Source organism: Pimephales promelas, chromosome 18, assembly GCF_988280905.1.
Source record: "Pimephales promelas chromosome 18, fPimPro1.hap1.1, whole genome shotgun sequence".
Taxonomy (NCBI): Eukaryota; Metazoa; Chordata; class Actinopteri; order Cypriniformes; family Leuciscidae; genus Pimephales; species Pimephales promelas.
Genome location: NC_142786.1, coordinates 16669144 through 16695725, shown reverse-complemented (window position 1 = coordinate 16695725; position 26582 = coordinate 16669144). Strand labels below are relative to the sequence as shown.

The 26582-nt window shown below is 39.0% G+C and overlaps 1 protein-coding gene across 2 annotated transcripts in view; it reads left to right on the top strand.

Moving 5' to 3' along the window:
• Positions 1-26582, top strand: part of atf6b (activating transcription factor 6 beta) — a 58617-nt gene that overhangs the window by 14898 nt on the left and 17137 nt on the right. For both annotated transcript variants that reach the window (XM_039654260.2, XM_039654259.2), the window contains exons 2-7: positions 19178-19245; positions 23545-23623; positions 24933-24992; positions 25192-25274; positions 25699-25792; positions 25926-26063. In XM_039654260.2, the coding sequence (XP_039510194.2) occupies positions 19178-19245; positions 23545-23623; positions 24933-24992; positions 25192-25274; positions 25699-25792; positions 25926-26063 (522 nt within the window). The remainder of the gene's footprint in view (positions 1-19177; positions 19246-23544; positions 23624-24932; positions 24993-25191; positions 25275-25698; positions 25793-25925; positions 26064-26582) is intronic.

Here is a 26582-nt window from a genome sequence, read left to right as displayed (position 1 = left end):
TACATGCTAACGGTCAACAGAAAGTGAGCACTCCCCGCTACTCACCCCCTCTCCACACACCCCAAACAGGAAACACTATCAGGTATATACCCACCAATACCCATGTGACCGTCACACCTGGAAGCGCACGTAAATTACAAAATAAAAGACAAAACATTTTCTACACTTACACCTACTCTCGGATAAATGAGGCCCACGATTAATCAGATGCAAACAGAAATGTAAAACCAGTCCTAATTGAAAGAGAACAAGTTGACAAAAAGATTGAATCCAAGATTGGGTGAAAATATGGTATAATGAGTGATTTATAAGCTATTTTTTATAGGCCGGTCATTTTTGACCGGGAACACCACAAGTGTGACTATGTTCCATATTTTTTACAAAACAAAAGTTTCAAAACAAAATTTCTGGTAAATCATTAGAGTAGACTAGAGTGATAAACAGTAGCCATTTTTTTTTTTTTTTTAAATTCATATTTCCAAATTTATTCATAAATTATTTATTTTTTACTCAAAAAATGAGATGCCTACTCTCGGATAAATGAGGCCCACGATTAATCAGATGCAAACAGAAATATAAAACCAGTCCTAATTGAAAGAGAACAAGTTGACAAAAAGATTGAATCCAAGATTGGGTGAAAATATGGTATAATGAGTGATTTATAAGCTATTTTTTATAGACCGGTCATTTTTGACCGGGAACACCACAAGTGTAACAAGGTAACAGAACTCCCACAAAAAAATACGAAAATGTTCAAAAAACAAATGAGATATAGTTATACCGCTTGGGAACAAAGTCACTAAGTTTCAGTCAAAAGCGATAACATTAACTAGTATTTTCAGGAAAAAGAAAATCTTCTCCGGGTCAAATTGACCCGAACACCACATGAGGGTTAAAGGTTTTTGGTACTTATCCTAGCGACAAAGACGAATTAATGATATTAAGAAGAGGATCTCTGACCTCTGGAAGCATCTCTTTCATTAGTTTAGTAGGTATAGGGTCTAGCATACAAGTTGTTGATTTAGATGAATTAACAAGTTTGAAAAATTCTTCCTCTCCTATAGCAGCAAATGAAACAAATCTTTCCTCAGGGAGACAACAATGCACCCCCTGATGCGATACTGTAGTAGACAGTTGCATGGTTATAATTTAGAGCCCGACCGATAAAGGATTTTGAAGGCCGATACCAATACAAATATTTTGGGGTTTTAAAATCCGATATTCCGATATATCGGCTGATTTTTTATTTTTATTTTTTTTTTTCAGAAACGCGCAACAAAAAATTAACAGATTTCCCTAACATAGTTATTTGTAGTTATTTATGAGTTTTAACTAAAATAATATGATAAAGCATTTAAAAAAAAACTTGTTTCTTTTATTGTCACAACGGAACAGAGGAACATCAAAATATATTAAAGTTCTGATAAATTAATAATTAGTACCTACATTGCCTTATAAGCTACCTTATAATTACAATGTCAGCTTAATCCCTTTACCAGCACTTTTTAAATTCTTTCCATCAAGCTACATCACACCATTTTCAATCATCAGTTTACGCCTGCCTTCTAAAACCTACTATTTAGCGATTCTAAATCCATTACAGAACAACAGTCTGCAACGCACACTTGGCGTCGTTGGATTGCACACACGTGTAAAAGAAAAGCTAACTTTTATGCACAAGATACGTTTGATACTTTTTCTCTATGTCTAAATGTTGACTCCTCGCAAGTCTAAAGCCCTATTCGCACGGGATTAGTATTACCTGGGGACCACGTGTGAATTTGAAATTACCCACCCACATCTGAATTTCATATGGCAGGCGCATTCGCACGGGATAAGCGAAGCCTGTGATTTCGAATTTACTGACTTATCCCACGGATATGATGTCATTAGGTAGCTTTAAAATGTCTTGTCGTTATTATGTTGTATATAGCCTAATAAACAGAAGAATTGTCCTTACCGTATGCTGCTAAACAGGTCATTAATCTCCATTTAATCGTTCTTTTTGTTTTTGCTCTTCTGATGGTTTTCACCTTTCTCTTTCTGCAAATTGTAGCCTATACCCATATTTTCCGCACTTTAAGGCGCAACGGATTATAAGGTGCACCTTCAATGAATAACCTATTTTAGAATATTTTTCAAGGGGCATACCGGATTATAAAGCGCATAAGATACTGCAGTCAAACGTTTGATTGGATTTGCGTTATGCATCCATGGGAATGTAGCGAGTGTCCGGCGCCAGAGGTGAGGCGTTTTATTTAGTAAGTGTGAGCACGCTGGGGCTGGCACGTAACTTACATTCGCAGCCTGACTCATATGAGTAGCCTATTCAATGTGCTGCGGCTCACTGACAGCTGGCTGTTTCGAATGAGACGACCCGGTTACTGTGAACGGGGAGCGCTATATGAACAGCGCCAGGGACAGTGTGTCTGTTCGTGTGTATAAATCGCTCCGGATTATAAAGCGCACTGTCGTTTTTTGAGAAAATTAAAGACTTTGTAGTGCGGAAAATATGACCCCGCACCCAAAATACTATCAAAACACTCCAACTCAGCCTTTATTCTTCACGTAAGATGGATAAAAAGAAGCAGATGAAACAAAAACCTTGAAAAAATGATATACGATCCAGCCAAATCACAGAGATGTCGATTCGCACGGGACTAATATTATCACAGGACCTCGGTGTTCGGCGAAATATAGTAGGCAATTTGCGGGGAAATTTTTACTTTACAAATTACAGACATGGCCGATTCGCACGGGATTAAGATCTCAGACACCGCAATTATTACAAATTACTACAGGTCACTAGATAATACTAAACCCGTGCGAATAGGGCTTAACTTACATTTTACAATGCAGGGACGGTAACTAGAGATACGCTAGTTATAAATATAGTAATCATTACTTTATTTAGGCAGAAAAAGTTCATTGTGGTTTCCAAGCTCATTAATGTTAATGTTAGCAGTCTTCCACTGATGATAGTTGCATTAGCTAGCATTGTGGTTAGCTAGTCTATGATGAGCCATAATTTAGCAATAGATAACGTCATACTGAAAATTGTAAAACATACATCGATATAACAGGCCAAGGAGAGATGATTGAAGCGTGTTTCGTCCGTTTTTGTTTTATTTTTGAAATATTCATTTCGGCCACTGTCGAGCGCTCTCTCGGACACACTCGGTCTCTCTCGCGTGCTCTTTCGGACGGTGTGTCCGAAAGAGCGCGCGCGAGAGACCGAGTGTGTCCGAGAGAGCGCTCGAGAGCGCGCGCGAGAGACCGAGTGTGTCCGAGAGAGCGCTCGAGAGACAGAAGCTGCGTCCCAATGTGCATACTATGCCCGAAATAGTATTGACAGTAATGTCACATACTATTTAGGATGGATAGTATGCACATTACGACGCAGCTAGAGTGTGACTTTTATTTTAACATATATAAACTAATATAATTTATTTTTACAGGACAGTTTAAAGCTCATATCATAACCATATTTTGTTGTTACTTGAAGTACTTAGAGTGCAGTATTATGTTGCATCATGCAGTATTTGTCATTTTAATAGTAAATGCCTATTTTATTTGTGTACATTTTAATCATTAACAATAAAAGCAATATTCAAAGCTCTTTTTACAACTAAAATAACAGTAAAGGTAAAAAAAAAAAAAAATTGAATTCCCAAAAATGAAAACGGAAAAAAACGGAATTTGCAAAAATTAAAACGGAAAAATCGGAATTTGGGAAAAAATAAAATGGAATTTGGGAAAAAATAAAATAGATTTTATAGGGCCCTAATTAGTGGTGCTTGCTGAAAGCAAGGCAACACTAGTACTATTGTGTTTTTTTAAGTCGGCCAAAAAGTTTGACGCGCTACTCCTCCCGCAGTTTTTGTCACAGACCCATGAATGAGGTCTCAAAACTTGCAGATTATTCGGGAATGGTGTGCTATGACTTTTCTAAGCGATCGGGGGTACGATGTTCGCCCCTGGGGCGAACAAATTTCCAAAAAATCCCATAGACTTAACATTGCGGCAAACTTTGACATAGTTCCGAGCGAGGATTTCACAGAAGCCTGCGATTTACCACATTTGAAGAGGCTGACAGGCTCTGTAAGAACATACCTAACAATGGGGTAAAAGTTGCACCCATGGGGAGCAGGAGCTGCCCAAATTTTCCCCTATTGACCACAATGTTATTTAAATTTTCTAGTATAGTATTATACTATTCCAGGAAAAAGTTTGGCGCACTCCTACGTCCACAGTTTTTGTCACAGACCCATGAATGAGGCATCAAATCGTGCGGCCTATTGAAGAGAAGTGTCCTATCACTTTTATCAGAGATCGGGGGTACGGTGTTCGACCCAGGGGCAAACAAATTTCCAAAAAATCCCATAGACTTAACATTGAGACAAACTTTGACGACTCATAGCTCCGAACAAGGATTTCGGACAATCGTGTGATTTGCCACATTTGAAGAGGCTGGCAGGCTCTGTAAGAATATACCTCACAATGGGGTAAAAGTTGCACCCCTGGGGGGCAGGAGCTGCCCAAAGTTTCCCCATTGACTTACTATGGTGAAGGACGTTCCATCAAATGCATGTGTTTTTCCTACTATGGTAAATTGCATAGGGATTTTGTAATGAACATAGCTCTGGATCACAGTGTCGTAGAGACAAAGGGGCGGGCTCATTTTACTCAAACGGCCAATCAGTCTCTCAGGATCATTGTGAAGCCATCAAGCCACGCCCTAGCAACCATATAGAGCTCCTTAGCAACAACTCCCATAGACTTCCATTAAAAGAGATCAAAGGGATATCTCCGGATAGAAGTGTCATAGAAACACGAGAGTGGTCTCGTTTGACTCGGGGTAGCAAACAGCCAATCATGAATCACCTCAACAATTTCTGGCCACGCCCTAGCAACCATTATCGAGCACCTTAGCAACCAAATTTTAAAGAGGGATATCTTCCATTCTGAATGTCATAGAGGCATGGGAGTTGGTTTATATAATTCATACTGACAAGCAGCCTTTGGAGTTTCATGATTGGCAGCTGCCAAGCCAATCCCTAGCAACCAAACAGAGTACCCTAGCAACCATTTTGCAAGACCTATATCTCTGCATCAAAACATCGTATAGAGATGGGGGTTGGTTTATACATTCACATTGACTTTGGAGCTTCATGATTGGCAGCTGCCAAGGCACTCCCTAGCAACCAAACAGAGTACCCTACCCTAGCAACCTTTTTTCAAGACCTATATCTCTGCATCAAAACGTCGTATAGAGATTGGGGTTGGATCTTTTTACTCATGCTAGCAGTGAATAGCTACATGTTAATATTGATTAGCTAAGTGTTAAATCATGCCATGAACATTATAAAAACTCTATAGTAACCATATGTGAACACTACCAACCACCTAGTAACACCATAACAACCACCCAGAATACCATAGCAACCACCTAGCAACACCATAGCAACCACCCAGAACACCCTAGCAACCGCCAGCAACACCCTAGCAACCACCTAGCAACCATCCAGAACACCTTAGCAACACCCTAGCAACCACCTAGCAACACCCTAGCAACCACCCAGAACACATTAGCAACCACCCATAATACCCTAGCAACCGCATAGCAACACCATACCAACCACCCAGAATACCCAAACAACTGCCTAGCAACCACCCAGAACACCATAGCAACCACCCAGAACACCATAGCAACCGGGTGGTGAGATTTGCCACTGCAAGCACCACTTCACATTTTCTTCTGGAAATGTACGTTCTAGTTTTAATTTCTGTCCGGTTCTCTGTGTGTGTGTGTGTTACTGTGCAGATAACCTGCTAACCAACGAGGACTGGTGTGTGTGTGTGTGTGTGTGTGTGTGTGTGTGTTAAAGACTGACTAGTGCTAGAGAACTAGTAAGTGATGGAGGACTAGTTAAAGGTTGTGTGACTGGTGCTCAAGAACTAATTAAAGGCTGTGTGACTATTGCTAGAGAACTAGTAAGTGATAGAGAACTAGTTAAAGGTTGTGTGACTAGTGCTAGAGAACTAGTAAGTGATGGAGGACTAGTTAAAGGTTGTGTGACTAGTGCTAGAGAACTAGTTAAATGTTGTGTGACTAGTGCTAGAACTAGTTAAAGACTGTGTGGCTAGTGCTAGTTAACCGCAGGTTTGCACGTAACTGCTGGAACCGCGATATTCACGTTTTTTTTTTTATAAGGCTATACCCTTCTTGTTTTTAACTTAATTTATGTGTATTGAATGTTAAAGGGACTCTGTGTAGGAAATACCCCCATCTAGTGGTTAAATATTATTTTGCATTCAAACGAATTTTGCTCTCCAGCGCCTCGCATTTTCAAGTGCGTATTGCATCTACGGTTGCCGTTATGTACCAAAAATGCTATGACAGGATGTCTTGTAGTATCACTTCATCGAGTTTTTCTCCGGGTGAACAGGTTTGTAACTTAAAAAAAAAACAGCAACTTATGTGTTAACTTATGTGTACAATTTATGTGTCTAGCTGTATAAATTAATTTTAATTCTCTGTACAATCTTATCCACATAGCAAAATCACAATTTTAGCTAATTGATCATTTATATATAAAAAGAAAGCTATAGAAAATCTTACAGAGAGCAATATTTTCTTACAATCATTATCTCTATATTCTTACTGAATTTATAGGTTATAAAGAATTAACTTACAAACCTTGTTTTTAGCACCTTCCTTCACAATAGCTGCGAGTAAAGTAGTCAATAGCTGCTATTCATCAAAGACCTTGTTTAACTTTTTTACCTATAAATGTTATACTGTCTATATAATAAAGTACACAACCAAGCAATGACAAAAAAATTAAGTCAGACTGTAACATTGACTAACCTGTCGAGGAGAAAGCAGGCAACTTCAGCGTCTCTTCTGAAATCTTTCTGCTGCATTAGCTATTTCCACGGTTGAAAACGCTATCCCGATATTTAAGACCATTGCACACTGAGTACGAAATTTTCGTATATTTCCTGTACGTCAGCCTAAAAATTCGTCACGCATAGAAACCTTGCACACCGAGTCCGTTGCGTATTTATTAAACCTTTGCGGGAAAAAACGCAAAAATACCAAATGGATTCGTCAAGCAGTGAGGATGATTTTTGCCCTCTCTCATATTGAAAAGAGAAGAAATAGAAAATATCCATCCAATCCTGAAATTGCGCCGAGAGGATTTATCCTGAGCGATTCAAAATTTACCTCAGAATGTCAGCGGGACAGTTTGATGCTTTGCTAGCGATTCTGGAGCCACATATTAAAAACAAGACCACCAATTTCCGTGAACCATCGATTCTGAACGGAGACTGGCAGTGTGTCTGGTATGGACCAGGTATGGACACACACAAACACACACACACCCGCGCGCGGCCCTGTGGAAGCGCTGGGCAGACAGAACAGCTAGGCTGTTATTGTGTATGTATTGTGTATATTGTGCCCAAATAATACATTAGTTATCGAATAGGCTGCTCAATCACACCTTATTCGATCCTAAATTTCAATCTGATTGAAAGGGGAGGTTTATTAATTTCATAATCCAATAGCTATAGAGAAGAGAACATAAACACTTGATCGAATTGAAAACCGAAACTGAAAGCACGGCGCATAATGTTCAATGATTTGAGGACGAGCTCCCCCGGCCCTGAATTGTCAAAAGACCTCTCAAAATGCTGGCTCTGGATGCGAAAAACGCAGAAAATCGAACCATATCCGATTAATTTTATGACGGAAAAATTAATGGCCGTGTTTTTTGCAATCTCCGGTCACGTTTCCTTTTTCGTTCAAGTCTGGCCTTTTTTGCGATGAGGATGCATTCTCCTGTGACTCGGCATATGGTCCGCAACAAATAATAGAGCAAAAGAGCAATCAGCAATCATAGGAGTGCAATGCAGCCGTTTAAACTTGCAGGGAATGCGCCTCTCAATGTGACGTGACGATGGCTCTGAGTCTGAACGAAAACGCGTTTGGCTGGTGGTACTTTTTGACCCTCTCTGCTATTATAGTTTTCAAGATGGCGGAACGGACATGGAAGCCTCCGTGAACCTACCCGTCCCATGTACATAAAGATAATAAATTCTTCATTTACGAGGATAAGTCAGATAATTTGCAGAGGTATTTGTACACCATTGAGGACATATTTATGAATAAAAATATTGATTTCAGATAATAAAATACCTAAAAATCTACACAGAGTCCCTTTAAACAAGTTCATAATGATAACAAGACTGTTTATCATGGTGATGTGTAGCCTACAGGCTTCACACAGACAGTGAATGATCGGCAGAGCGCGTGCAATTACCTGCGTCTGTCTTTGAAGTCGTGAAAAGCTTGTCGTGTCAAAGGGAAGCGAAATATTTTTCGCATCATCATTTTAACGTTCTCTTCATGGATATTTTCCCATAAATGCGCGTCAGCAGCAGCGCTGGTCAGCATCCCACAGCACAAGGAAGTCGCGGGGAAATAAAATCAGTGAGTCACACATTGAATCAATGCTATATTGGTCTCTATGTGAAGCATCAGCTTCAGCGTTGCCCATGCGACGCATTGCTGCTCAGCTGAGCCTTGAAAAGTTGAACATCAATGTTAAAAATAATTAACTTCTTGTTTCTTTACATCTCTTTTAATGAATCAGCTTTTTTTAAACGTGTTCGTTGAACGGTTCAATGACTCGCTCAAAGTCCGTTGTCATAACAATATGCGAGCTGAGTGAAAGTCTTTCAATGCGCATATACTGTGTAGACACTGTTTAGTTTCGGTTACGGTTACTGAAAATGTCCTCGTTTTTGTCCACATCGTAAACTTTATTTATATAGCAACAAATATATATAAATTAAATAAGTAAATAAATGGCGGTAATACCGCATATCACGCTATTGAGCCACTCAACATTACCGCAAGGGAAATTCCATAACCGCGACAGCCCTAAATGAGAATGGACCAGTACGTCTCGGTATGGTTATTTGATGCATTTAATAGAGTTGTATTCGCGTACCATTTGCAATTATGGATGTGGAACACACACACACACAGACACGCGTTAACACTAACACTGCCGCAATTTTTTGAAACTACATACACATTCTGTGATAAAGTTTGCTACGTACAAGCGAAAATACATTTATGCGAGGGACCTGTTGCGTCATGTTTACTTGTCATACAGGTGCTTCTGTGGTAAATGTGAAGAGATGGCTAACTTACAGAACAAGAACATAAATGCAGTTTTTAACCCTCATGTGGTGTTCGGGTCAATTTGACCCGGAGAAGATTTTCTTTTTCCTGAAAATACTAGTTAATGTTATCGCTTTGGACTGAAACTTAGTGACTTTGTTCCCAAACTATAACTAAATTTCATTTGTTTTTTGAAAATTTTCTTATTTTTTTGTGGGAATTTTGTTACCTTGTTACACTTCTGGTGTTCCCGGTCAAAAATGACCGTTCTATACAAAATAGCTTATAAATCACTCATTATACCATATTTTCACCCAATCTTGGATTCAATCTTTTTGTCAACTAGTTCTCTTTCATTTAGGACTGGTTTTATATTTCTGTTTGCATCTGATTAATCATGGGCCTCATTTATCTGAGAGTAGGCATCTCATTTTTTGAGTAAAAAATAACTAATTTAACTTTTGTTTTGTAAAAAAAATATGGCACATAGTCACACTTGTGGTGTTCCCGGTCAAAAATGACCGGCCTATAAAAAATAGCTTAAACAGTAGACGACGATCCACACTTGAGGATTAACTTTTAAGCCGCAACAACAGGATTAACCCACGACAGAACATTTATGTTTCCAAGAGACATTTCCGGCTGTCTTTGAAACAATGGAGGATGCTATGGGAGGATGCTGTACAGATCACCGAGGGCGGGGTCTATGCCACAACCACACTGTCAATCAAACCCCTTGCTCAATTCTACGTCACATAGAGCTGAATCTTAGAACAGCTCGTTCTGAGACAGTGCATATGATTTATTGAGATTGTAAAAAAAACACTGGGTGGATTTTTATCATTCTAGGGTGGTTTTGCTCACACACTGCCAACACACATTTATGTTCAAACCATGTAAAAGTGAATTTTCCATAATAGGTGCCCTTTAAAGACTGACTAGTGCTGGGGAACTAGGTAAAGACTGTGTAGCAAGGTTCAGGGAAGAAGGAGGCAGGAACTGGATAATAATAAAAAATAAAACTTTATTTAAACAAACAAATTACCTGTCAGCAGCCCCTCACGGACGACTGCTGGCTTACCAAATAAAATATAAAATACAAACAAAAGCAGGCCTGTTCCTCTCTCGATCATCCACTCCGTCGCTCCCCCTTTATGCCTCCGCTCCTTCGTGAGAGATGCGAGACCGGTGTGCTTCGCAGGTGCTGCTCATTAGCAATCGCAACACCAGCCTCGCGACTTTCTGTCACGTCCCTCGGCCGTCCTGCTCACCACAGACTGTGTGACTAGTGCTGGAGAACTAGGTAAAGACTGTGTGACTAGTGCTAGAAAACTAGTTAAAGGTTGTGTGATTAGTACTAGAGAACTAGTTAGGCTGAAAAACTAGTTAAAGGGGTCATATAATGGTACATGCAGTTTTACAAGTTGATTGTACTGCAATGTGTGTTGTCAGTGCTAGGGTTGCCGCGGTGAGGAAAATTTCCCACCGGTTAATCGACGTGTGACAACACCGGTAATCCCGGTGTCACCGTGGAGGGCAGGGCGGGGGGGTTAAATAGCTTTTAAATGCGTGCGCGTTATACTTTCACTTTCGAAATAAGCGTCAATTGCTTGAATGGACAAAAAAAAAACAACTCGCTGATAATAAAACTTTTATTTATAGACTTTTATTAGCATAACGAACGAATAAAAATAACCCCATGCATAGGCTGAAAAAAGTGAAAATCGGCAAAATGTGGGCCCAAACAAATAAGAACCATAAAACGTTTATTAACGAATAAGAAAATAAAATAGGCCTGAATAAATTACACAAAGTTTAAATGAGATAAAACCAATTAAAAAGAGACGAATATAAAATAAAAACTTCAAAACGGACCTTAGCCTACATAAATGACATACTTTCACTTTCGAAATAAGCGTCAATTGCAATTCAGCGTCAATTGCTGGAATGGACAAAAAAAAAAAAAAAAAACTCGCTGACAATAAACTTTTATTTAGACAGCACTTTTTTTATTAGAATAATAGTAAACGAATAAAATATAGACAGAACTTTTATTAGCATAACGAACTAATAAAAATAACCCCATGCATAGGCTGAAAAAAGTGAAAATCGGCAAACTGTGGGCCCAAAAAAAAATAAAACGTTTATTAAAGAATAAGAAAACAAAATAGGCCTAAATAAATTAAACAAAGTTTAAATAAGATAAAACCAAATAAAAAGAGACGAATATAAAATAAAAACTTTAAAAAGGACCTTAGCCTACATAAATGACAGCACTCTAAAAAAAAGTAAAACACTATAAATTGGCATTTATTAACATTAATATATATTGGCCAAAATATTGCCAAACAGGCGCTTTTGCATTGCGTTTTGACACCAAATCTACCGCCATTATCTTGCTTTTCTGTAATTTGACTCGTTCTTGTCTCCACACGTGCTAAATGGAATCCTGATGCTTGCTGATCTGTGACGTGACGGCACGCGTTGCGCAGTTCATTTTTAATTATAATGCTCTCTTCAGAACTAAATAATTGAAAATTATTATTTTTAATTAATTCAAATAAATATTTTAGCAAAAACGAATACTTTTTAAAAAAAAAGTCAAGACATCGCGGTGTCACGGTGGGAAAGTGATGTCACCGGTGATGGGGCTTAAAACCGGTAACACCGTCAACACCGTCTATCGCGGCAAGCCTAGTCAGTGCCTGTACACAACCATCATTCAATGATAAAAATCCATCCAGTGGTTTTGTTTTAATTTCCTTTTTTGTTTTCCCCTGTCTCAAATCGAGCCATTCGACCGTGTGACGTCGCACTCCCCTCCCGCGGTTGTTGACTGACAGCAGTGTTTCAACACAGACCCGCACTGATCGAGCTGTCATCATTGACTATAGACCGTCATTGTTGATACACTGGAGCAGAATGGCGTCTAAGCGATTGTGTTGTTCTGTTCTTGGGTGCAATAAACACAGAAATCATTATGATGTTCCTAAATTTGAACTGAAGATGCAGTGGCTGAGTTTTGTTTACGATGAGAATATTCCCCACGATCAACGTCAATACTTTCTTGTTTGCGCGAATCATTTCTCACCAAACTCTTTATAAACGAGGATCAGTATAAAGCTGGTTTTGCTAAGAAGCTGCTCCTGAAAAAATAATCAGTAACAACTGTTTATGTTCCCTCTGCACCTAAAGTTTTATTAATCTTTATATTAATCTTTGCAAATCGTGGGGAAAAAGTTTTTCATGACCATTCCTGTAACATCAATCTGTCAATGAACTAACGTATACATCAGTAAACACAGCATTCATATCTCACTACTCTACCCTGCCAGTGCATACAAAGATTGATCAAAGTAACATTACGTTAACCAACCATTCAGAAACGTCCTCAAGCCTTGATTGTCAAACTTCTTTGTGCCGTCATCTTGTTCTGGTGATCAGTTACTCCAGTTCAAACTGATACGGTTGCACAGATGTGTCCTCGGAGATTTCCGCTGTCATTCTCTCTCCAAAACCTTCAACTGTTGTCAAGGCAGCACTCCACGTGCGTTCACGCCCGCAGACCAGAGGGGCGGGGTTTATTATTTAAAGGCATATGACACTCAAACAGCTTGCTGAAAACAAGAGCTGATTTTGACCAGGTAAAATGGTGTTTTCTTAAAATACTAATGAGAATTTGACTGGAAAATTGGACTGGAAGCCCTTCTGCCGCCGGAGTTCGCCATCGTTCAAAAGCTTTGCTACCGATGTAAATTCGGAACTTCGCACATTCTTTATCCGACTCCATCTTCTTTTTAATTTGTTCTTCAGAACGACGTCTCTTTGGTCGTGTGTCGGTCATTTTTCAAACTTCCTTCTGATGCGTCGCTCTCCTTCACACACACACCCCTTCATGTGCACGTGCACTAACCCCCCAGACCCACCCTCAAATACTTCTTGCCAGTGATTGGCTGGAACACTGTTTGTTAGGTTTCGTGGTCCGGGTAAGACATGATTGTTTTTGTTGCCGTTTGTGGAGCCTGTGGTGTCTACAGAGACCGCGTTTTTTTCAGTGTGTTTAGGGGACAGGCAGCTAGCCGATAGTGAGGAGACGTTTGATGTATGTGACAAAAAATGTTTTGGCCCCACATCGCTCAGAGAACCTTTAACTTTTGCAAAAATGGCATTATATGACTCCTTTAAAGACTGTGACTAGTGGTAGAGAACAATGCTAGGCTGGAGTGATATTCCCCTAGGCCTGGCCCCCTTGTCTCCCCAAAGTATTATAATCGATCATGCGCATCCCGTGTGCAGAATGATGCACTTGAAGCAACACCAAGTTACAGCACGCAACGCTTCACATTGAAAAGAACATAGCGAAGGGATGATATCTATAATCTATGCTTAGTAGGGCTGGACGATTTGGGAAAAATGTCATTGCCATTATTGAGGTCAATATTGCAGTTGTGATATGCGATTCCGATATAATAAAATGGTTTCATGAGTCCAACTTGCTTGGTTCTAAAGTAAAAAGCACACACAGATTAATGTTTATTTCTCAACTCAAACTAAAAACAACAACTAAATGATTGATAACACCTATAATGATCAATAAACCATCAACCAAACCAACATTACAGTGATTCCATCATTACATTTTAAAGCTATCAACTTTTAAAAAATATATTATTAGGCTTAAAAAATATAACAGCTTTTAAATTAAGTGAACTTCAAACAATCCCCACATAAACCCATAATAAATTATATAGAATAATCCTTATTAAAGCTACAAAAGTTCTTTAGTCTAGATCAGTGAGTAATTTTTTATAATTTCCCTTTGTTCTTTTAACTTTACTGACAGAACGCTATATTCGCTGCTGGCCATTTAAGAGCACCCGTTGCCGAGACGCGGATCTCACATGCGCCTCATAGCACAACTCTTTTCGTCCATAAGACTTTTCTTATGTTATAAAGATATTCGACAAAACGATATTTTGGCATAATTGTGTGTTTTATTGTTCGTTTAAGCTCGAAAGAGAACTGTATTCTGGCACGCGGTCAGCACGCGCATTATGGCGCGCGTCTCAGGGCATTCACAGGCAGCTTTTCACTTCTAGTCGTGCAAAATGCGAAAAAGGCATTTGCACGAATAAGAGCGGGATCGTGTAACACTAGTCAAAGGATGACAAAAAAGAAGAGATGCTGCGTTAATAGCCCTAATTTGTTTATTTCATATAAAATCGCGGCATTTTGCGTTATATATAATTGCATAGGTTTGAGATCGCTATTACGATTGCGATATCATTAATCGTGCAGCACTAATGCTTAGTGTATTCTATATGCAACAGTTTTTTGAGTCTTTTAACAGTTTTAAATTTCAGTGCGCATGAAGAACAATAGCATTCTCTCGACTCTATGATGTAATCTCACATACACCCGGGAGAAGGGAATGTGATTTAGAAAGGGCAATAAACTCCACTCCAGCAAGATAAAGTCATTTTATGCAAACCACAGACCTTTATGCTTTATCTACAAATAAAGTATAATAATATTGATCTTGAAGAGAGTGTCGTCATGTTACTGTCGCAACCGAACGTACAGAAAAGACGCACTTCGGTATCGAGTTCTCTTTCGGGCTTGAACAAACCACAACACACACAAATTATGCCAAAATGTACATAAGAGCAGTCTTAAATAATTTAAATAAAGTCTTAAACGAACGTAGAGATTTGTGAGAAAATGGGACACGTGTCACTGTCAGATCGCATCTCTGTCAGCAACGGCTGTCCGAATTTGCGCACTCGTTTTTATTTACTCCTTCTCATTCACTCCTTCAAGTGAACAGTATTAGTGGACTAACGTACTAGGGAATAGGCGTAACTTAGTGAATGAGGGTTTAGGGGGTGATTTCGAATTCAACCCATGTTCTCAAGCAGTGTAAAATGGAGGACACTGACAACGCGTTGACAGACAGGACCGAGCAGGTAATATTTAATATGAAATAAAGTCTCAACTTTCAAATTTGGTCAGTCAAAGAAAATGAAACAATAAATAGGCCTACTGTTTTGTGGCTCTTTAATGTGTCGTGACAGATTGCCTGATAAAGCCACCGATGTGATGGTGCGTTCATGTGCTATGGAAAATAGGATATTTTCCACTTGTGAACTGGTATTTACCAGTGTGTTGCGTTCAAGTGCTTTTGTTGTCGTAATGTGGTAAAAAGAGGGAGATCCAGACCTGTTATTTAGCTAAAACAATTTTAGATTGTTTAAGTCATCTGCAACAGCAAGAAAATGATTTAGCAAAACTCAAAAGGTAAATAATATGCTGTATATTTTCTAGATCATGAATAGTATATATTTTTACCATTCACAACTCTCGCGGTGCTCTCCACCATTTTGAAAAGGTCAAAGGTTATCTCATCTTGGCAACTTGTCCATCAAAATATTCTACAAGTTGCCCAGTGGAAAATACCACACGAGGGGGTGTTCATGTGCATTTTCCACGTCGGCTTTTGGTAGTTTTATTTATTTGTTTATTTATTTATTTCCTTTATTTTTCCAGGAAGGTCCCATTGAGATCTCTTCCTCCAGGGAGTCCTGGCCAAGATGGCCACACTACAAATCACACACAAACACACGACACATGTAAAACATTCCAGAAAGTCAGAGCACAATATTCATCATAAATCAAGTAAAACAACAACATGATTCACTCATTGCAGACTGCAGTAGGTTTTTAAAAACATTCAGAGGAGGAATAGTTTCTAGAGAGACAGTAGCTTGAAATTCGTTTCACAGCCATGGAGCATAGTAAGAGAAAGATGATTTCCCATGCTCTGAATGTACCCTAGGTACTACTAATTTAATCCCATTAGATGATCTAGTGTTATAGTTCTTTCTACATGTACATAGAAGACTAGTAATGTAATTTGGAAGCATACCCAATAATGTGTTTACAACAAATACTAACATATGGGATTTTCTTCTTTGATATAAAGAGGACCAACCCAAATAGTTGTACAACATACAATGATGAGAACGTGAACAAGAATTTTGTTATAAAACGCAGCGCAGCATGATACACACCATCCAGCCTTTTCAATAGATATGTAGAAGCATGCATGTAAACATCACCATAGTCTAAAATAGGTAAAATAGTACTCTGTATTATTCTCTTTCTAGCTGTAAAGGAAAAACATTTTTTTTTTTTGAAAAAGAAAACCCAGTCTTGGTTTAAGCCTTTTCACCAAGTAATTAATGTGAACATCAAAGGCTAACTTCTCATCGAGCCATATTCCTAAATATTTATAAGTTGGTACTCTTTCTATATGTAAACCCTCAATAGTCAGAATAGGCACAGTAGTAGACATAGAACGGCTACATGTAAAAATAAAATACTTCGTTTTATTTACATTTAAAACAAATTTCAGTTTCAACAAAGTAAGCTGGAAAGTATAAAAGGAATCCTTAAGAATTTCAATAGCCTGAGAAATAGAGGGTGCAGTAGAGTAAATAATTGTATCGTCAGCATAAAAATGTAGCTTTGCCGAATGTATTCCCTGTCCCAAATCATTAATAAAAATAGAAAAAAGAAGTGGTGCCAGTAAAGAACCTTGCGGGACAATTTCCTGACTATTTCCATGGATGAGGTGTAGTTATCTACAGCAACGCATTGAGTTCTATCCGATAAATAATTTTTAAACCAACTCACAGCTAAATTATCGAGGCCTACACTTTTAAGCCTCTGTAACAGTAGAACATGATCTACCAAGTCAAATGCTTTTGTCAAATCAACCAATAAGGCGCACAATGTTGTCTCTTATCAAGAGCAGTGATTAAATCATTAGTAACTGATGTAGTAGCTGTTATCGTACTATGGCCTGCTCTAAATCCTGACTGAAATGAGTTCAAAATATTACGACTGTGTAGAAACTCTTTCAATTGATCATTTAAAATAGACTCAAAAACTTTTGCTAAAACCGGTAATTTAGAAATCGGACGATAATTATTCAAATCGGAAGGATCGCCTCCTTTTAAAAATGGCATAACCATAGCCGATTTCCAAGGTGGCGGAATTACATTACTGGAAATACTCAAATTAAAAATCGATGCAATAGGTTCGGCAATAATATCTGCAGCCAATTGTTGGTTCAATTCGGTCAGACCCGCCTGATTTCCTACAATCTAAATTTGAGAGTAGTTTATGAACTTGGGACGGTAATACAGGGGCAAAAGAAAATAAATCTGCATTACTAATAGTCAAGTCATCTGTTCTTTGTTCATCATTGACCAATGAATTGTTGTCTGTTAACAAGCTAGCTGAAACAAAGTGACTATTAAACATATTAACAATATCAACCTTATCTGTAATTAATCTTTCATTGACTTTTAAAACTTTTGGAAGACTAGTAGATGTATAAATTTAGAAGGACAATTCATGTTATCATTAATAAGGTTTAAATAATACTGACTCAAACTTTTTATTAATTTTGTACTCTTATTTCGTAATAATCTATATTGAGACCAGTCCTCCTCACCATTTGTCTTCTTTGCTTTAGAGCAAGCCACATTTCTTTGCTTAATAAGATTAGAGACGGATTCATTGAACAAAGGATTATTTCTTCCTTTCACCCGAAATCTACATAAAGGATAGCCTGGATGCCAGCCCGAACTCCGCCCACAACATTTTTTTGGACGGGAAGTTCAGTCTGGACTCGATCCATTGAGGAGTAATTATGATCGGTTCAGAAATCATCGGGCCAATCAAATTGTTCTTTATACAATGATTGACAGGTGGTCTTCAGTAACGTAATCCTCACATCATCAAAGTGCGCTTGTCAAAGATGACTGCTGCTGGAGAATTGAGATGTATAGATTCCGCTGTCAGGTCTTTTGTAAAAAAAAATCGACAGTGCATTCATTTTAATAGACAAACAGAGAACTGCAATCAAGGCATTTGTCGATTGGAAAGATATTTTTGGCGTCCTTCCTACATGATTCGGGAAAAGTGTAACTTATCAGCTGGCTCTGACGGTCGTTAAGAAGATGGGACGTAATGAAAAGCCTGTGGTCGTTGTGGTTTCTCCTTTAGTGGCACTCATGGAGAATTAAGTAAAAGAAGTAACACTCGTCATTTAACTTCTAAAATAAATAAAGTAGGCTACGTTCTGTATTTGAAAACTGCGCTATGCAAAGGAGTTGACTTATGCGTTGCTCTGATTGGTTGGTAGGTCTACCGACTATCCAATTGAGTGCAGACTAGAGGTGTTTTTTTTTCCTGGTTCGGTTACGACACGCCTCATACTCAAAGCCTATTAGAGCGGTTTCAGACTCCTATTCTTTCTTGAATATGAGTATGACCAAGTCAGGCTACGTAAAGGAGCATGCTTATCACAAATTTCTAGAAAGATAGATTTAAAATAATCCCAAGCATCAACCACATCAAGAATAATTGAAGTCAACTGTAAATCACTATTATATACATCATGCAAAAAAGCCTGTGTATTAAAATTTTTAAATTGATGTTTAAATATAAACGTCCATAATTACCATAGCACATATACGCACCATTTATCTACTAACTCTCCTGACTGCTTTGTAAGACAAAAATGGTGGATTTTGACTAATCAGATCACACATGTCTGTCAATCAAACTCCAAGCGAAGGATGAATTGACGCTAATTTAAAAGTGAAAGTGATGTAAAAAAAAATTGTTTCGTTTTCAAACTAGCGCATATTCAGGGCACAATAACAAAACAGTTCTATTCCGCACTACCACACCATTATGAATGCCCATTTAAACCCGTGCAAATGCGCGCATTTTACGTTTGCCTTTTAATTAGCGATTTAAAAGCCCCCGCTGGTGACACCGTTATTACCGGTGTTGTCGCGCGTCGAATAACCGGTGAGAAAATATCCTCACCGTCACATCCCTAAGACACAGACACACACACGTACACACATATATACTTAATCTGTGTGTGTCTCTCTCTTTCAGATGCCTGTCTATATCAGTGTGAGGACATGGAGGAGGATTTCACTGGAGAACTGAAGTATAACACATTGGTATGTACACGCACAAACTTACACGCTCACACTCACACCCGCGCGCACACACACACACACACACACACATAGACAGACTCTCACTCACTCACTCACACACATCGCAGGCACTGAGCTGAGTAAGTGTGTGGCTTCTGAAAGGAAATGATTGAGCTGTTAATCACCCACACTGAGAAGAGCTGATGGGAAAATATTCTGACTCAAGATCACCACGAACATGAATTCACTTATTTAGAATAAACACTGCAATGTTCCATTAAAGGTCCCCTGACATGAAATTTTCATTTTCTGAGGTTTTTTACCATTAATATGAGTTCCCCTTGATCAGCGGTTCCCAAACTTTTTTTCTTGCGCACCCAACCGGGTTGGCGCACCCCCAGTCCCCACCAAAAAAACGCAACAAAGCTTTGTTTTATCGCCATATAAAGACTCATTTTTTATCATGCTCAAATAACCAGAACATGCATGACAACAACATCAACAAAGTTTAAATATGCCACACAGCTACGCACAAGCTTCTCTTTCACACGTAAGTTATTATTCGAACTGACCTCCAACGTGAGTTTTTCAAGGCGACCGTTATTTAGAACTTGTCATTTTAATGTTTTCATGGTGACGCCTTATTGCTTGTCACGGGAAACAGCGCTGAATGGAATCTGCTTTTGTCATTTGTCCTTTTTTTATCAAAGATGTTCACAAATGTATTAGCTCGAACATGAAACACAGATATTCCGATTGTCAAATATGTGTAAGTGGAAGCGTGTTGTTTTTAGACGCCTTCACAACGTGTTGAGCTGTATGCGCGATGGATAGTTCAGAGAATCGGATCTGTTGGATTTACAACACGTCAGTTTCTCCACTTCTCACGACATGAAAGTAAGAGGCCGGTGAACTGGGAGAAGAATAGGGTAAAATGTGAAGCTACCTACAAAATGTGTATCTGAAATGATAAAACGTGTCGTCTTAATATAATGAAACGGATTATTATTGCCGCTTCCATAGATATCAGCAAAATCAAAATCATTGTTTTGCTAGTACTTATGTGTATTTAAATGTCTGAAACTTAAAATAAACATGTGGTTGAAAACACTCAATAGTTGTGATATGACAGCACTGGCTCAGTGCCAGCCAACACGCGAAAGCACGTTTGAATTTAGAAGTTGATAACGTATATATATATAACGTATTGAGAATGAGGAGGTGACGTCACGCGTATAACTCCGCTGTGCATTGTGGGATGGATCCGCCATTTTGGGAGGACACGCTATCCGTTGCCATGATTACTTCGACCGTGAGACTGAGAGAAATAGCGACAGAGAAGGAGTGCAGCTTGATATTTATTTGCATTTTTGCGATAAGGCACACTTTCTTGGGAATAAATGAAGCAAAAGGAGAGGGTCTCTATCGGGAGAGACTACATAACAACACTAAGCAGCGTTATTTAGAGAAACTACTTGTCATCAACATACAGTATGGACCCGTACGACCTGCTACAGAATGGACGAAAGACCCGAAGCACTACCACCTTTCACACACCCTGACATAGTCAAGCACCTGGTTTATGGTAACAGTGCTTAACGTTACTGCTACACAATGCAAGAGTTCAGAAGCTTTAAGTCATTAGAAGCTTATCATATGAACAATTCTGATGTGGCTGGGTGCAAGAGAAACCCCCAATCCTGTAACGTTAAACTGCGAGAATTCAGTCAAAGTTGATGTTTCAGGCTTCATTCATATGTGGAAATAAATCTGATTTGAATCAGATATGTGCATTTGCACCTGCCATGCAACGTCAAACGGACGGATAGGACATTCCCATAGACATATACACTAGACCTCACCTTGGCTACGGCAGTTCATTGGAACGAATGCGTCAATAGAGCCGCCATCTTGAAACAGGGGAGCCCCTCCACTTTAATGCATCAGCGTCAATGTAGTAGACACAGGTCTAACGGAAATAAAATCACCATAAATCATCATGAATGCGATTTTTCTTGTTTTTTTTTGGTTTGTTCCAACGGTCAGACATGTATTTATCATTGATTCCAAAAAGAAAAAAATTTGTTTTTTTTTTTAAAAAACATTCTTCTTAGTTCAGATTTCATCCGTGAACATCATACGCTGCACAAAAGTCCGTCACCATCAATGAATTCGAAGTAAAGGCAGAGATAGCAGCCTTACCTAGCTACTTCCTATGACAAGACCCCTGTTCCAAGATGACGGCGGTTTTGACGCATGCTTAGAACCCCAAGGTGAGGTCTAGTGTATATGTCTATGGGACATTCCCCTGTCAATGCGAATCGTACGTCATTAAAAAAGTGTCTTTTGTCTCTCTGTACTAGTTCGGTAGTTCTGAAGGCATTGCCCCTGGCAACCGATAGTGTATCCTCCCAAAATGGCCGAACGGCTCAGACCCCGCCCATATTGGCACGTGACTCCTCACTCTCAATAGCGGCTGCAGTGCAGAGACAGCAGCTGTCTTCTATGCTCTATCAAAAACTGATAAATTATAGTTTTTTTTTATTTATAATATAAGGGATTTCAAAGGAAATGTTTACAGTTCATGTGTTTTTTTTTTTTGTATGGAAAAATCCCTCCTAAAAAAACAGACTGCCATTACATTTTTCCTCTCTTGCACCCCCTGGTGGCAGCTCGCGCACCCCCACAGTTTGGGAATCCCTGCCCTAGATTGTATTTGGTCCCCTCGTGTCAAGAATTTTCAATCAGTGTAAAGCGAGCTTTGGCTATTTTTCTCTTCTCTGCATCCGTCTGCATCTCAGACGCGCTGATCTAGAATCTCCCCCTATATAACGTCATACGGGGGAAAGGTTACTCCCCTTTCTCTGCTTTGCCTGCCCAGAGAATTTGGCTGGCCCCTGAGAAAACGAGCTAGGAATAGGAAGTATGAACACATGCAGGCGCGTTTTTATTTTTTCTTAGAGAAATAGCTTTGAGATTTGAGTTTTTCCTCGAGAAATATCATGGCTTGCAATCGAGCAAAGCATGGCAGTTGCTCAGTGTTCGGATGTACAAATTAACACAAAAGTATTTTTTAGTTCATCCGCGCCTCTGAAGAAACAATGGGTTAAGTTTATTTTCTCTGGAAATGCGCCGACTCAACTCCCAAAGTTGTATATGGTCCAAACAGGCAGGAGACAGTTAAGTTAATCTTTCTCTCAAAATCGTTAGATACTGTTTATGCATCAGTAAGTCAAGCCAGACTGTTATCAACTTCACGTCGTTTCTTTGAGTAGGATGAAAATAATCTTATTTAAAGAAAGTGTTTAGCAGGATTGATATTCTAAAGGGCAAGCACGCGCTGCTTTGTTTATGTTATGTGTATCTCCAGCCGGCAGCGTCGGTTTTCCTTTTTTGAATGACTAATATAGACTAATATATCTGCAGAAATACAGTTGGCTTATTAAACGCAGGTGCAGAACGCACATTCTAGCTGTCAGTCGGCTGCAGTTCTCTTGGTGAGTTCAAGTGCAGCTTTTTACCTCGACGAGAGCGGATGAGTTCCGGGCTTTAGAGAGAACAGAAACTGCGTTACACTGCACAACGAAGGTCCTACTGTATGTACATCATCGTGTCTGCATTGGTGAAAGCAGAGAGTGCAGAAACTGCATTATACAATAAGATCTTCATTCTCGCGATAGACAGACTGTCATCTGCTGCTCAATGCTCATCACAGCAACATTTTATGTGAACTTCAAAAACTTCTCACGATTCAGTAATCTCGATATCTGTAATAGTAAAAACGTATAATAGCTGTAGTAAAACGTATTCAAGAGAGTTTCACATGTAATATGTAGCTATTTCATATGCAAGCATGTCAGCCAATCACAGCAGTGGGTGGTTACATTGAATCCCACAGCAGACACGCCCCTTCAAACAGAGCGTTCTAAGCAGAGGCTAAAATCAGTCTAGGAAAAATGCCTCTTATTTCTAAATTATGACTATTTTGATCTAAAAAAATATACTAACATTATGAGGGCAACCCAGGAAACATTATAAAATACTAAAAAAAAAAAAAACCACATGTCAGGGGACCTTTAAAAATAACAGCATTCTCTAGCCCGAATGCTCCTTACAATCGCTAACATCTTCAGCTAGCCCGAATGCTTCTCACGATCGCTGACATCTTCAGCTAGTATGATGCTCGCCTGGCGGTTCATTAGAACATATGATTGACATTAGCAACAGATGTAACAACAGGAGCGCAGCAACAGATGTAACAACAGGAGCGCAGCAGGAGATCTGATCATGTCTCTCTCTCTCACACACACACACACACAGCTGGACCGGGATCTGGTCCTCACCCTCGACCCTGATGACCTCACGTCCCCATGGAAGAACCTGGACCTCACCCTCACAGGTGCGACTCTTACACACCAATATCGTTATTGGCCTAACCCATTATTGGCTAATGATTGGATATCATTTTGATAACTGAATTTCCTGAGGTCCAATTGATTATCCTTCTCGATTATTTAAGTAAGGGTTAATGCCCGACGAGGTGTCCATTGTCAGGTTTTAATGGACGACGGCGAGGCGTGAACCCCGCCGACGCGCAGCGGAGGACGGTTGCCTCCGCCGAAGTCCATTAAAACCTGACAATGGACACCTCGAAGGGCATTAACCCGCTTATACCACGGTCACTTGCCAAATAAAACATTTTTAAAACATTAGCTGCTAGTTTATATTTTAATTAGGCTAAATCAAGTTTTTACAAATAATAACTCGCCTGGTTTATTTAGCAACCGGAGATATTTATAGTCCGCTCAGCTTGTAACCTTCAGGTTCAAAAATGCATTTTTCTTTTCATGAAACACAAAGGTAGGCATAGTTTTTTTTTTTTTTTTTTATTACACATAAAACAATTAATCAAACAGGCTTCTTAGGCTTGAAACGCTGTACTCTCCTCCTGCCTTGGTTGTCTGCTGCGTAAAACTCCCGCAGGGTCTCATTAAGAGCAGCAGCGGTGTAATTTTCTTTGCGACATTTCTCCGTTTTATTTACATTTTTTCTTTCTTCAGCAGCATCCCAGTCGTCAAAGTTGTCATATTCTCCATAAATGTTAAAAGAAATAACGAAGTCGCTCATTGTTGTATTAGTAGGCTATGTAATATCTAACTAACGTTAGATGTTTGTTTTGATAGAGCAAATTGTTAACCGATACTTTGACTGCCTGTTGCTATGGTTACTCACAGCTGTTGTGGGCAGCGCATTAATTTATTCATTTCGAATGGTAAATAGGCAGTTTCACCAGAACTACTTTACTAGGTGTCCTCTATCACTTTTTAACGGACACCCTGCAGCCAATCAGAATCGAGTATTCACCCAGACCATGGTATAATACAATTTAATTTATCCAAGCGGAAACAGAATTTCGGGGGGGGGGGGGATAAATAATTTATTTCAAGATAAACCCCAATATGCAGTAATGACCCGCTCACCATGTTATCATTACATACTGTATATTTATAAAAATATTACACTAGCACACTTTCACATGTGTAAATGTGCTGTGTGTGTGCGTGTCTCTGATGTGTGATGTGAGTGTGTGAATGATGTATGTGTATGTGCGTGTCTCTGGTGTGTGTGTGTGTGTGTGTGTGTCTGTGATGTGTGTGTGTGTGTGTGCGTGTCTCTGATGTGTGTATAAATTGTTTCTTTAATTGTAGGTGAGATGCCGATCATGAAGGATGAGATGAGAATAACACAACCTCTGCCAGTGGACATGTGTAAGCCTCTGTTTATGAGTATTATGAGTATTAATATTCTGCTTATAGCAGTGTTAACATGCAGCATATTCCCAAACCTTATTTACAGCTCTAGTGCATTAAAATCATGATAAATATTCAACCATATAAACCAAATATTCAATTTATTAATAAAACTACAGCATAACTGACAAACTCGTGTGTGTGTGTGTGTGTGTAGTTTTCCAGGTGAAGACCGAGCCTCCATCCCCGTCCTCGTCTCTGACCTCTGACAGCTCTATCCCGTCTCTACCTGAAGCTCAGGTACACACACACACACACCTGACTACACTGTCACATGTCCTCACTGTTCACTCTTTCAGTCTACCTGACCCGGTGACTCAGTTAAAGCACTGACGCACTAAATAATGCCACAAATCTCAGTTTATTCTGATATCACATAATTTGCATATATTATATCAGGTATGTCAGTTTTTCTTCAGGTGAAAATTAAACTTGTTAAAAATTACAATGAGGTAAATGTAACCCTGCTTGACCTCTGTACTGATGAGCGGCGTCGGGGTAATCCCGGTTCACTGCGCCAAAGCGATAAACAGTTCTGGATTACATGTTTCAAGGCTTGCGTTGTGTGTGTGTGTTTGCTGTCACGAGTGTCGTTATCTGTTCAGCTGAGCAAACATCATCTTACACACACTTCGCTCATGCAGTGTGTGATTTTGTTTCTCAGGTGATGAAGAGTGAGAATCCTCCCACTCCACCGTACATGTGTGGAGATGTGCTGTCGCCGCCGCTAGCCAGGGTAGAGGTCACCGTAACCACAGGTGTGTTACACACACACACACACACACACACACACACAGACTGATAGCTGGGGTTGAGGTCACCGTAACCACAGGTGTGTTACAAACACACACACACACACACGTGTTCCTGATGTGTTCCTGTGTTCCTCAGCCTCCCAGAAGGCCTCCAGCATTCTCAGCAGCAAACCTCTGCTCCAGCCCAAACCCGTGTGTGTGTCAAGCCCAGCCAAAGCCCTGATCCTGCAGAGCCTTCCCGTTCCTGTTTCTCCCGTAGACCAGAGCACGCCTGGTGAGATCACACACACACATCTTGTGTTTAGAATTGGAACTGTTTATTGAACAATATCATCAACAACATAACCAGGAATATCTGGGAAAGCTAATTTCTGCCACACAAGGGGAAAAACCATGCTTTGGAAAATCTTAATTATGAGATAAAAAGTGCAATTTATGACAATATATATATATATATATATATATATATATATATATATATATATATATATATATATGTATATATATATATATATATATATATATATATATATATATATATATATATATATATATGTATATTAAGTACATAAAAATGCAACAGTAAAAAAAAAAAATGTAAACCAATATAAATGTGAAAAAAGCAAGTATCGGACAAATAAACAAAAATATAATTATGATTAAATTATAGTTGATATTAAAAAGGTCTAAATTATGACTTCATATGCCAATTGCTAATTTTTATGTTGTAATTGATTTACAAAAGCATGTTTTGTTTTTTTTCTTTATTATGGGCACAGATATTTATATGTAC